General features: G+C 40.8%; 1 protein-coding gene across 1 annotated transcript; it reads left to right on the forward strand.

Annotated features, from left to right (window-relative positions):
* Nucleotides 1-362: 362 nt before the first annotated feature.
* Nucleotides 363-10,552, forward strand: syt9a (synaptotagmin IXa). Its single transcript, XM_072464559.1, has 7 exons — nt 363-857; nt 2,900-3,374; nt 3,463-4,018; nt 7,460-7,580; nt 7,684-7,855; nt 8,016-8,145; nt 10,020-10,552. Exons 1-7 carry the CDS (start codon nt 710-712, stop codon nt 10,086-10,088), a joined length of 1,671 nt encoding a protein of 556 aa, XP_072320660.1. The 5' UTR covers nt 363-709; the 3' UTR covers nt 10,089-10,552.
* The last annotated feature ends 2,030 nt before the right edge of the window (nt 10,553-12,582 follow it).

Here is a 12,582-nt window from a genome sequence, read left to right on the forward strand (position 1 = left end):
CTTACGTAACATGCCCCACATCAACAATAGTACACAAATTACATTTTGACACCTTGAAGTCAGAACATGTTACTATCTGTGTGCATCAAATGGTTCTCTGCACTTTGACATGGGTCAAGGTTCTTTGTGTGAAAACCTTCCTCGTTAGAGGGTGCAAATTAAACCCTTCAAACCCATCTGATTAATTGGACCCTTTCACCCACGGTAAATCCCACATTTGCCGTGCTTAGAATTGGGCGTCCGTTGCTTTTCTTTTGTGTGCCGTATTCAACTTTCTCAGGCTCTTCAATGCGCGTGACCACGAGGAGGGAGGGAGAGAGAGAGAGTTGATTGCCTGCGGGAATTCACTGTGGCGAAAGTCCGGCTTTGCAGCGCGTGTGCGCGCACACTCTTTCAGCACCATGGAAAGCGTACAACGCCGCAGTGACCACGCGTGGATTCAACCGGTGGCTCTCAACCAGACCAGCGAGTGAAAGCGCAGCTATAACCCAACACTAAGTCTTCATATTCTATTTCTATGTCAAAGAAAGGATTTTTATTTCATGTGGTACTTTAAGTAGAATCGTAATTGACTGTGGCGTTGTCGGTTGAGTCGTTTGGGTAGGCGTGTCGCTGGAGAAGTGCTCCCGTGTCAGCGTAGTATTGTACTAAAGGGGATGCGCTGGTAAAACACGAGACTCTTCATTTTTAAGGATGCTGGTGGTGGGAAATGCCTGGAGACAGAGATGACGAGATTTGTCGAAAAGCACTTGAACTCCTTTCAGACCTTTGTTCCAGGGGGGAAGTGCCGAACGAGAACTGCCTGGATTTCACTTACTATTTCCGAGATCTCGCCAGGCCACGCTACTCAGATTCAGGTAAGGAGACCGTCTCTTCTGGTTTACACATGCACTACACTGGAAGCATTGAGATGAACTGAAGTGGAAGTGAAGCCAAAGTCGTGTGCTCGAAATATGTTCCTACGTTTAACCGTGATTGTGATACCGCCATATAATGCATTGTACTGAATGACTGTTAACGTGGCCCATTAGTAATTCACAGTCTGGGCGTAGTGTCTATTTATAGTTACACCGAATCAAATCTTCCACTGCTCGTGAAACCGTGCGCGCAGCAAACAGGTGAATGCACATTGTATAACCGCCAGGAGGAGGTGCAAGTGATGAGCAGCATGAGGTACAACTATCAGCGTTGCTCTACATCTAACAATAAATTATGACACGATATTCACATGTTCAGCTTCAAAGTGAGCATGAGACAATTTTCCCCTTTTTTGGCTGCTTATACTTTCCAGTGAGCTGTTTTATACTGATTGTAGTGATGATGAATTTGTTATATCCTGCGCTTTAACCAAACACTGGAGATATCTGACTATTTTGCAGTACCAGGTAACAATATACACAAACCTGTTGCTGCAAAGGATTTCAGAATGCAAATCCTTTTTGTGTTGTTATGAAGATATTTAACACATTTGCAGTTGTTTTGTGTTGCACATAGAAAATGTGAGACTTAAAACCATTGCCTTTTCAACACTCCCTGGCCTCCTACACTATTGCACCTCCTTAGGTCCTGTGCTCTAAAATAAGCCCATTATATTTTCTTTTTATAATCCAATCTCCAAATCCTTCAGGACTGTATAATTTCCCTCCATCCAAGCACCACTCTTGCAGCCTGCCACACTGTGAGCTGAGTGTCCCCACACGACAAGTTCTTCACATTTCTGCACACTATTCTCATACAGCTCTTTGAGCTGGAGGAATCTGAGAGCTCAGAGAGGACACTTTGTCTGTTAGGAGCACACTGGGGTGCCCACACACAGACAGTCTGCTGAGCAAGTGCTGTAGAGTCCCTTTAGAATAATGTACAACACCGCCTGTGTCTGGGGTGGATCTTCAGCATGGTCTCTTATGTTTCAGCCAGGACCCGCTGAGTGAGACACAGATAATGCTGCTTTTGGAAGCGAAACATTTAGTGAATTCTGAGAACACTGCAGTCTGGACTTCTTACTCATTTACCTAAGATATATACTTAGATGCACTATTTTGGTGATGATTTCACAAACATTGCAGCAAACCACACATTTTACATAATATTCACACAAAACACTTTTCTGTGACTATATTAGAAGAAGACTTAAACTAAACCTACTCAATGTCGTCCGGCTATAGACTGCATACATTAAGCATCTTTATATGCAGAGAAAAACACACAGTCTAGAAATGTCACCATCAGATCATCTCTGTTTGATAGTTGACAACAAAGCTCTGATGCAAATAAATGCAGAATTATTTAGTGCCATGCACTGACACTCACAGCATCCATTTGCCACTTAAGCTTTAAGTCTTTAATACAGCTTTTACTGTCTGTCAATACCTTTTTAACCTCGACTATACCTGAGATCAATAATAGTAATTCTACATTTACATTCATACTCAGTGCAACTGTCTTTCACTAAACAGTTGGTTGAGTTAACACTTCATGTAAATATAAAGACATTATTTTATTTTTTAAAGATACAGAATGAAAAAGCATATCTTTCCTTGATTCAAACGCATCATTCTTCTTGCGTTATCATTGAGGAGGATGAAATATGACTGCATATGGAACATTGCATGTGGGGGGGCAGATAAGAGATTTAACTGCTATCAGAATATTATACTAATCCTGACTCTTTTCAAAGGTAGGAGGAAAAAATAAAATAAAATAAAAGAAGAAGACTCTACATAAAAACATGGGACAGGATTATCAGCAGGTTTCTCAGTCCATTAGATCTTTAATCTGTTTACACAGGACACAGATTACAGTCTGAACTATTATAAAAATGTATGTAATTTGAGTATTTCTCCTTTCTTATTTCTGTTACAAAAGTAACTGTGACGTCACTCTCTTTTCCTTTCCTTAGATGTGTCAGTGAGCCTGCTGTCCCTGGTAGTCACTGCTTGTGGCCTGGCCCTGTTTGGAGTCTCTCTCTTTGTATCATGGAAGTTGTGCTGGATCCCGTGGAGGGAGCGTGGCCTGTCTTCCACCATCAAAGATGCTGCAGGCCACCTCCTCATCCCCACCCTGAGCCCTCTGCCTCCCCAGCCCGCGAGGCAGCCAGTATACACGGCAGTAGACCCGCCCCCACACGGCGTCCGTAAGTCCTCTCACAGCTCCATGGCCCCGGAGCCCACTCCTGTGGCATCTGTGGTGTCTGTGGAGGCCCCTATGTCCCCCATGTCCCCGCCTCCTGTGGTCAAAGCCACTGCCGAAGCAGCAATGAAGATCAGCCACACATCTCCAGACATTCCTCTGGACGCCGAGTGTAAGACCAGAGAGAACGGGGTCCACACCACCCCACGAATACAGCGGCAGACCACGGAGCCTTCGTCAAATGGGTAATTTCTTCTGATAACAAAGATAGTGTTATTCAGTCATATATATTATTTTGAATGCATATTAAGTACATCTCTATCTGATTTACAGACAAGGCTCCATCCGAAGACACATGAACCTGTCTAACCCAGACTTCAATGTGGCTCAGTTCCAGAGACAGGACTCTCTCACAGGGATGGGTCTGGGTTTGGGGAGCCTAAAGCCGGAGCTGTACAAACAGCGCTCCCTGGAGAGTGACGAGGGTAACCGCAGAGGAGGCAGCTGTGGGCACCTCAATTTTATCCTCAAATTTGACTGTGACCTGGAACAGTTAATCGTCAAAATTCATAAAGCTGAGAACCTCCCCGCTAAGGACTTCTCTGGTACTTCCGACCCGTATGTAAAAATCTACTTGCTGCCTGACCGGAAGACCAAGCACCAAACTAAAGTCCATAGAAAAACTTTGAATCCAATATTTGACGAGGTCTTCTTGTTCCCGGTGGCATATTCTGAGCTTCCCACTCGTAAGCTACACTTTACGGTCTACGACTTTGACCGCTTCTCACGGCATGATATCATTGGCCAAGTGGTGGTGGACAACTTCTTGGATCTTGCTGATTTCCCCAGGGAGACCAAACTGTGCCGCGATATTCAATACGTCTCCTCAGTAAGTCTGTACCTCTCCTAACAAAACAAATGACATATAGAGTCCTTTATCTCTCAAGTGCTATCATACTAAAGAGTTTTCATAATGCAGCACTCCCTCAAAAGCTCATGTACACTCACACAGACAATCGGATTAATGTGCATGAGATGTTTTATTGCTGGTGTTTGATCTATGTAGTGTTAATATAAAAGGCATATGAATTTCAGCATGACATCAGTTTTATGGCTTTTAATGTAGAGCAGAGCAGGATGAAGAGGTGTCTTGGAACTGTACTCTTTTGTAGTTTCTTTCACTATTCTAGTCAAAGGATTCAACACGTTTAGTAAAACAGACGGCTTCTTTTACTTCTCAAAGGTTACTCTCTTCGACTGCAGAGAAACCAAGAAAAGTCAAACTCTGAACATCAATGTGTCTCTCATTGTACTTGACTTTACTTGGTTTTGAAAAATCTATAAATGTTGCTTTGAAAAATGCTCTGAAGTAATGACTCAAAGGCAGAAACAATCTCACAAAATATGTTTAGTCATTTCAGTGCGTTTCTCCTTCAGAAAGAACAAGAGTTTGATTACAAGGGAAGTTATTCCTGAATCTTAGCAGCGATACTACAATATAAAGTGTGCAGGCCTGTGTGCATCTCTAGTGAAGTCAAGTGGTGAGAATTGATTGCCCTTAGTCTTAATGGCATAAGTTTATAGACTGCGGCAGTTCGGCTTCTCCTGACAAGGTCTCCATTGACCATTGAAAGGGGGAGTGTGGGATTCAGGTGGGAGTTTCATCCTGCTGCAGGCTCAGTCACTCACAAGCGTTAATATTTATGTGACCAACTTTTCATGCTTATAGAAATTAATTGATAAAAGAAAGTCATTCCATTCAATTCATTCATTTAATTCAGGGGGAAAATTTAAATGTATCTAAGAAACTGATCAATGTCTTTGAACAATGAAATAAAAGGCCATTGCGACAATAGTCTTTAAACTGCTCATATTAAATTAGTTACTTATCTTCATACTTAAAAGTTTAAAGTGGGTGATTTATGTAATGAATATAGATTATATGCACATGGGTGACAATTTAATACTAATAAAAATGACCTGTAGGGATATTACCCATGTTTTCCTCTTTCTCCTCATTCCCACCGTGTATGCAAATGTCCTTTCGGCACCGCAGCCATTTCAGTGGAATGATCTTGCCCACTCATCCATCTGTCAATCAGGGCTGAAAATATATGGCCAACAAAGTTAATTTGGGAAGATGGAAAAAGGTTTAGACTATAGCATTTGGACTATGTTGTGCACAGTGATGCACAAGCACTTTCTCTTTGGATAGAACACAATGAAATGTTTAGTTTGATATCTTTTATTTATAGAGTGATAATTCACATTTGTGTTGTTGATCAGATATCGTTTGACAACCTGAACTTTCGAAATCGTATCATTATTGACTGTGTAGTTCCGACGCATCTTCAGACTCAACATTATTGTCTACATGCAAAGTATAATCTTATCCATCCACCTTCACATCCTTCTCCTCCAGTGCCACTCTCTGTAAACTACATTACTCTTCTCCCTACAATCTTATCAATCTTTCCCCTTTTGTCTTGCGATCTGACAGCATCTCTACTCCACCACTGTCGACTTTCAGTTTGGATTGTTTATCTAAAATTAATATGTTTTAGAAAGTGGGGATTTTAGAAACAACTGAAACTTTTGACTTGGCCCTTGGCTCTAGGAGCGGTTGTATGAGGCTGACAGTAGTGAGCTTTGGAGTTATTTTAGGAGCATGTGATAAGTGAGCGGCTGCCTCTCCCAGCTCTAGTCTCTCTCTCTGTCTGAAACCTGCTTTTATTGCAGGTGTGAAGCAGCTGGAAGTGTCTTGACTTTGATAGAAAAGGTTCTGACTTTGAGACAGATCAGACGCCTAAGATAAAGCACAGGCTTTGGAACTGAACGTGTTCTTCACAATGTCCACATTTTTTTTAATAAATAGCAAAACCTTCTGATCTGATCATAGAGTATGTCTTTACTATGCGACGTTCTTTTGAACAGCTTGTGAACGTGAACGATATTACACATTTTTATGTAACTTTATTCTGAACGAACTTAGTAACCTGCTTTGAATGGAAATACAGTTTTATTTCAAAGGCACATCATTTCAAGTTTGGACGATTTAAATGAGACTAAAGATCTTAAGCATTTTTTTTTTTAAACAAGGTCTACAGAGTGCTGCACATTACATAAATAAAACCATAATGAAATACATAATTAGCAGTTAAAAGACGGCCACTCGATTAAAAGTGAGCTTTAAGACGTGATTTAAAAGATGTTACTGAGGGTGCAAAGCCTCATCTCCTCAGGTCGTTCCAAAGCTGAAGAGTCCGGCCCGAGAAGGCTCGATCACCCTTCGTCCGGAGCCTCAACTTTGGAACAGCCAACGGAGACCTGGCTGAGGATCTAAACTGCGGGGGTCTCGTAGGGGTCGGGGGTTAGTTCAGAAATGTAACTTGGTGCCAGACCTAAACAAGTTTTAAAAGTGATCAGCAAAATCTTTAAATCAATTCTGAAATGCACAGGGAGCAAGCGAAGGGATTCTACAACAGGAATAATGTGTTGTTGTCTTTCAAAACCAGTTAGAATTCAGCATTGAGCATTCAGCAATCCTCACACTGCCTAATCATTTCATCTCCAATACAAATAAATATGAATGAGAGCAGGCAGAGTAAAGCCGCGGATAGGTTGGCTCTGGGCGTGAGAATGTGGATGTGCTGTTTGCAGTTTGTTTACTCCTTTTTTGAGGCCGAGCTGTCAGAGGAAGAGCGGTGATCACTGTCTGAGGAGTCTAGACAGAACGTCTCCTCATTGAGGCCAGAGAGCACTCTTAACAGATCTACTGTGCGGCTGCTTGATTTCAGATGAGTAAACAAAGAGCAAACAGCACACCGATCCTGTCTGTACGCCATGCTATGGCCCCGGGAAGTGAGCTTCACTGGTGGGCCTGCCAAAGGGCATTTAGGGTCACTGAAGGGAAAAAGCTAATAATTTAGGTTTGGCTCTGTCAAATGGAGCTTTCACTTAGCTCTTTAGAGGATGTGATTGGGGCCTTTGATGTTGTAACCGTGCGATTGGCTCATTCGGCTTCACTGTCTGGACTGCAACATAAACGTCTTATTCATGTACATTCATGTGTTCTCCATTGTAAAGGATCTGAATCTGGTGTTTGTGATCATGTTGGGTGGTCGGAGGTGTGGAGAGAAGGAACTCTATGTTAAGTGCAGATTATTATCATTCAGACCACGAATAGGCAAATGGTCGGATTATTTTTTATTTGTATTCTGTATATAAAATGTAATAGTAATTGTATTGTTCTTGGAACAATGTATGACAAATGAATGAATTATACATGCATTTGTGTAAGACCTGTGTTGTGTTTTTCTTTTTATTTCAGGATAACGTGGATCTTGGGGACCTGATGTTCTCTCTCTGCTACCTGCCCACAGCGGGCAGACTCACCATTACCATGATAAAGGCCCGTAATCTCAAGGCTATGGACATCACTGGTGCTTCTGGTAATTAGAAGCTGTGACTGCATGTAAACACTGGGCTTTAGAGCTGTAATCATGAATATATATGAGCATAATTTGCTCTCATCTCCCTGTCCCACATCCACAGATCCTTATGTGAAGGTTTCTCTAATGTGCGAGGGGCGGCGACTTAAGAAGAGGAAGACGTCGACCAAGAGGAACACACTGAATCCCGTTTATAATGAGGCCATTGTCTTTGATGTGCCTCCAGAAAACATTGAGCAGATCAGCCTTTTGATCGCAGTGATGGACTATGACCGGTTAACTTCTATTTTTACTCTGCCTCAACCGTTTACACGGGTTAAAACTCACTAAGAATGAACTGATGCAGTTTACTGATGACAATTTTAAGCATGTGTTTAAAAGGTTTTTAGAACACAATCGTATTCACACATTCTCTCTTGTGTTTGGCACAAACAGAGTGGGCCATAATGAAGTAATTGGAGTTTGTCGTGTTGGCAACGATGCAGAATTCCTCGGTCGAGATCACTGGAATGAAATGCTCACATATCCACGCAAACCTGTCGCCCACTGGCATCCCCTGGTGGAGGTGAGTGCATCTGACAGCTGATGTGAGGTACACCCCCAATGTGTAAAAGAATGCACAGCTGAGGCATTGCAAGGATAATAGTTTAGGCAATAGATGATCCTGCTCCTAAATGTGGATTATTGTGTACCGAGTAGATAAATCCAAACCAACACTGAAGAATCATATAATAAAAAAATAGCGGAAATGATTTGTGTTTAGCTGGAGCCGCATTGAATGGAAAAACTACGGCTTTCTTTGCAAAAGTCTGTTTAAATATAGACATTTCAGTATGAATTATCTCTTCTGAAAAGGGAAAACTAAGTGATCAGGAAATCACAACTTTATAGTGTCATTTTCTCCACACAAACTGAATGTGTAGTTTGGTAATAATGGGAGAAACTCCTTCTTTTCAAACTACACACTGTTCCTACACAAACATGACAATGTCTTTGTTAATCTTGTTACTATTCTTTAACATAACCCTGAGAGTAAAAACGTAAAAACTATTTCGGCTCACATGCACTTTTATATGAAAAATTGGGCCAACAAACTTTTTTTTTTTAAATTTTGTTTATAGTTAGGGCTTTAGAAATATTACAATTACAAATATTTTTTATAAAATTGTGTGTTTCTGGTCAGACCTGGAGTGGATTAACCTGAAAAAAGAAGTTTGAAAAGACAGATGAACAATATATTTTACTGCTCTCAGAAACAGTGGTGTAAAAGGGCGCTAACAGTAAATAAGGATGTTTTTCAGGTCACAAGGGTAAAGTAACAAAATGGAGTACTTCTTCCATTGCTAAAAGCTTCTGTTTCTGATTAAACAGGACAGACGCTGCTATTGATGTTTGAACAGATATGTTCTATCAGAGATAATTTAACCTGATGGTCTTATAAAAATGTGTTAAGTTAGTCAAATCAAGCACAAAGCCTATTTCCAGCTTGTAGAGTACATTCTGACTTATGGCTAACAATGTATTCTTCAATGAGATTCCTACACACACATTTATGATCTAGACCCTTCTCTAGTCCTTTAAATAGTGTGTTCATCTGGAGCTTATCCTCACAGTCACTGCCAGTCAAATGTTAAAACTGAATCTCATTTAAAGCAGAAATAGTGTTTTTTCTTTTGAAGAGAAGATGCTTTGTTATATGATACGCACAGGATAAGATTGTAAGTGTATCATTTACCTGAATATTTTGGTACTATTATTACTATGTTACTCGTGTATTTATATTGCAGTAAAATAAAATGTAAAGAACAAATCAAAATCGCATCGCTATTTTCAGATTTTGATCTTAAAATACTTATGTATTGACATGACAACAGCTTTGATCATCTCCCAAAATTACCCATATGCTACTTAAAACAAAGCTTTGTACATAATGTATTGTTATTTTATGTACATTGTATTATCCTATTGCCCTTATGGAGCTGGAGTCTGAGGATATAGTTCAGCACGGAGCAGGATATAAAGATCACACAAGGCGCTGATTTTAAAGTCTACATTTTAAAAACTTGGTGACTTTATATGTAATTTGTAAATTCATGTAAAAAAATAACGCACCTTTATTTAATTAAAATATAAGGAAACTAGACAATTGTGCAACTGTAACTTTGGTCATGGAAACGGCAAAATGATAAATGTATATAATAAATAAATTAAATGTCCTGTAAACAGTGTATGAATTAGAGATTTAGTACCGAAGCATCTTCCTTCCTCCTCCTTTTGTGCTCAAATAATGTAATCATAATTAACAGGAATGAAATAAATGCACAACATAATGTGCTCGAGTAAAATGAACTGAACTGACATTTGTTACACACCTCAGTAAGGAAGGTTTGAACCAAAAGTCTACGTCTGACTCTCCCGACATGATCTTGTCTGTTGCAGTACCAGGGAACCACAGGTAGCAGTCAGGGAGGATCGTGTAATTCCCTGAAGACCCCTCCTTCCCCGTAGCCCACAGCAGTGAAACGCACAGCGAAAGGTCACCAATCCGACTGCAGCTTCCAGGGGACGGTGCTGCTGTACGTGTATCCAAGAATCTCCAATGTGGAAGAAAAGGACACTGTTGATGTCGGGTCAGTTGCATGTTAAATGGCTGAAGATAATGGATATTGTCTTTTCTGAAGTGTCCCATGAGAAAAAGAAAAGAAGAAATTAAAAGATGTGCAGACATTTTCAGTCCGCTTTAAACAGATATTTGTTTTACATTGTTTCTTTTCGTTTTATCAAGATGAGTCTGTCTGTTTTCATTTGGTGGTGACTTGGTGCATGAGGTTACGGTCTGGATATTTTCCTGTTTGTATGTGTTTATTGAGAATAAGATGTTTTGTCAGTTGATATGCAGTCACATTTTGAGAAAAGTACTTATGTGGAAATCTGTTAAATGTACAACCAATAAAGATTGTTCCCTAAAAAATATGTTTAAGCAGGTTATGGGTTCTTCATGTACGTTTTGTCAGGGTTGAGTAAATCTTTGTGGGCCGCTGTTCAAGTTTCCAATTAGGGATCACACAAAAAACTGACTCTGATTTAGCCTTGTTCATTTGCCTGATGGCTGATGCTTGGCTGATGCTTTAAATTAGTTAATGAGACAATTTATTCCAATCATATTTATTCCCAAACAACAGGGCTTTGACTGATCCTGCCAGAAGGATCTTTGTGATTCACGGTCTCCCGGGTTTGAGCTCAAATCACGTTGTGTGCACATCACATTCACACTTTTTCTCCCCCTGTTGAACCGCACTTTACTGTACACGCAATCTTCCATGCTGCTGTAGTTTCCCTCTCATCTGTCTCAGTGCCAATCAGACTGAATTGTCTGATTCATGTTTTTGAAGGCTCATAGCTCACCGTGCTTTGTTGCCTGAGCGATGGATGAATAATACCGCTCACTCACAGAGTCAAAGGGATCACTGGAGTATTTGAGCCCAAAAGCGCCTCTCTAAAACCCTCGTCTCTATGACCCATTTCTGCGCTGATTACACCGGGCCTACCTGTGTGTGATGATGCCTGTGTATTCAGAGCTGACAAAGAGGGTGGGAGTGGGCTGTCACAGTGGGAGAAGAGGTGTGTGGGCTCAGCTGCTTGTTAACGGCCTGTTAGTGGGAGCAGAATATGACACATTTCTGTAGGCTATGAGCTCATCCAGATACAGGTGCAGGGCTGAAATAGAGCACTCTCGTCTCACCATTATAAGCTAATAATGGTCTGATTGACAGTCACCCAGCGCTTGGCAATGGGAAAAAAAGAGGTAACACTTCACAATAATGGAACAGGGATTTTTTGCATGGTCATGTTATGTAATGGATGAATGCCATTTCGTTATATCTGAATATCTTCATTTTGAGCCAGATTATTACCTGCAACTTGAAAATCCAGCCACAGGGGTTTACGTGTATTATATTTTATAGCATATGTATTGTTTGTGCTCATCCCAAGCCAATTATAATAGACAAGACTAGTCAGAATGTGCACGTCTACATTGATTTATGATTTGGTGTGGTTAAAAAAGCAGGACGGTCGTGATTTGCTGCGCCCACTCTCGGAAAGAGAGGTGAGTTTCCCTCCACAGGGAGTCATACATATGGATAACGAGATAATATTTTAACAAATCAGTCAACAAAGCCAAACAGATGGATGCAGTTGTCCGTTGAAACTACCATGCATTATCGATCAAGTTGAACGTTTTTAAGGAAAGATAACAGGGACCAAAAAAGAGCGATGGAGTCAGGATGATTTGTTGCGACTGGGAGGCTGCTGCAGTGAGAGTTAAGTGTAGCCGACAGCGTCCGTGCGGCCTCTGTGCGCTTGGCCCTGCTGCAATCACAGCTCCCATCAGGTGGGGCACAGGGACCGGATCTACCCCCCAGGCAATCTGCATACGAACCATCAGCTCCATACATCAGCTCATTTTCAGCACAATCAATTCTCTGCTGAGGAGATGCATTAAACAGCACTGGTTAAAAAACACAGGACACAAAACCATGTCACAGCTGTTAGGCAATAAAAGGATCTATAAAATGTACCGTTATAGTGGACTCCGTAGATATTCTTCTTAAGAAAAGGCTGAGATTAACTGCACTATTTGGACATATTGACATTGAATCTGGGACTCTTTGTGGAGCTAAAAAGAACATCATACTTGACCTGCAGGACTAATGATCTGGCTGTCTGAAAAATAGACTCTGTGTTGGGGTATTAACCATTATGAGAGCAGCGTGTTCTCATTCTTCTCAAGACCTAATACTTTAAACACAGTAAATGGTGAGGAAAGGAAATAGATCAAGAGATAGACTAAAAGAATAGACCGAAACTGTATTCCCTGATTGAAATTAAAATATGAATACACTCTCAAATGTACTGGCTACATTTCCCTTATTATCTAATATCTGACAAGACACATTATGATTTATATCCTTTTCCCTGGCCTAATAGTGCACTCTAGTGG

The sequence above is a fragment of the Eucyclogobius newberryi genome, unplaced genomic scaffold, assembly GCF_026437365.1.
Source record: "Eucyclogobius newberryi isolate DKJ021-1_F unplaced genomic scaffold, fEucNew1.0.hap1 SCAF_5, whole genome shotgun sequence".
Classification (NCBI taxonomy): domain Eukaryota; kingdom Metazoa; phylum Chordata; class Actinopteri; order Gobiiformes; family Gobiidae; genus Eucyclogobius; species Eucyclogobius newberryi.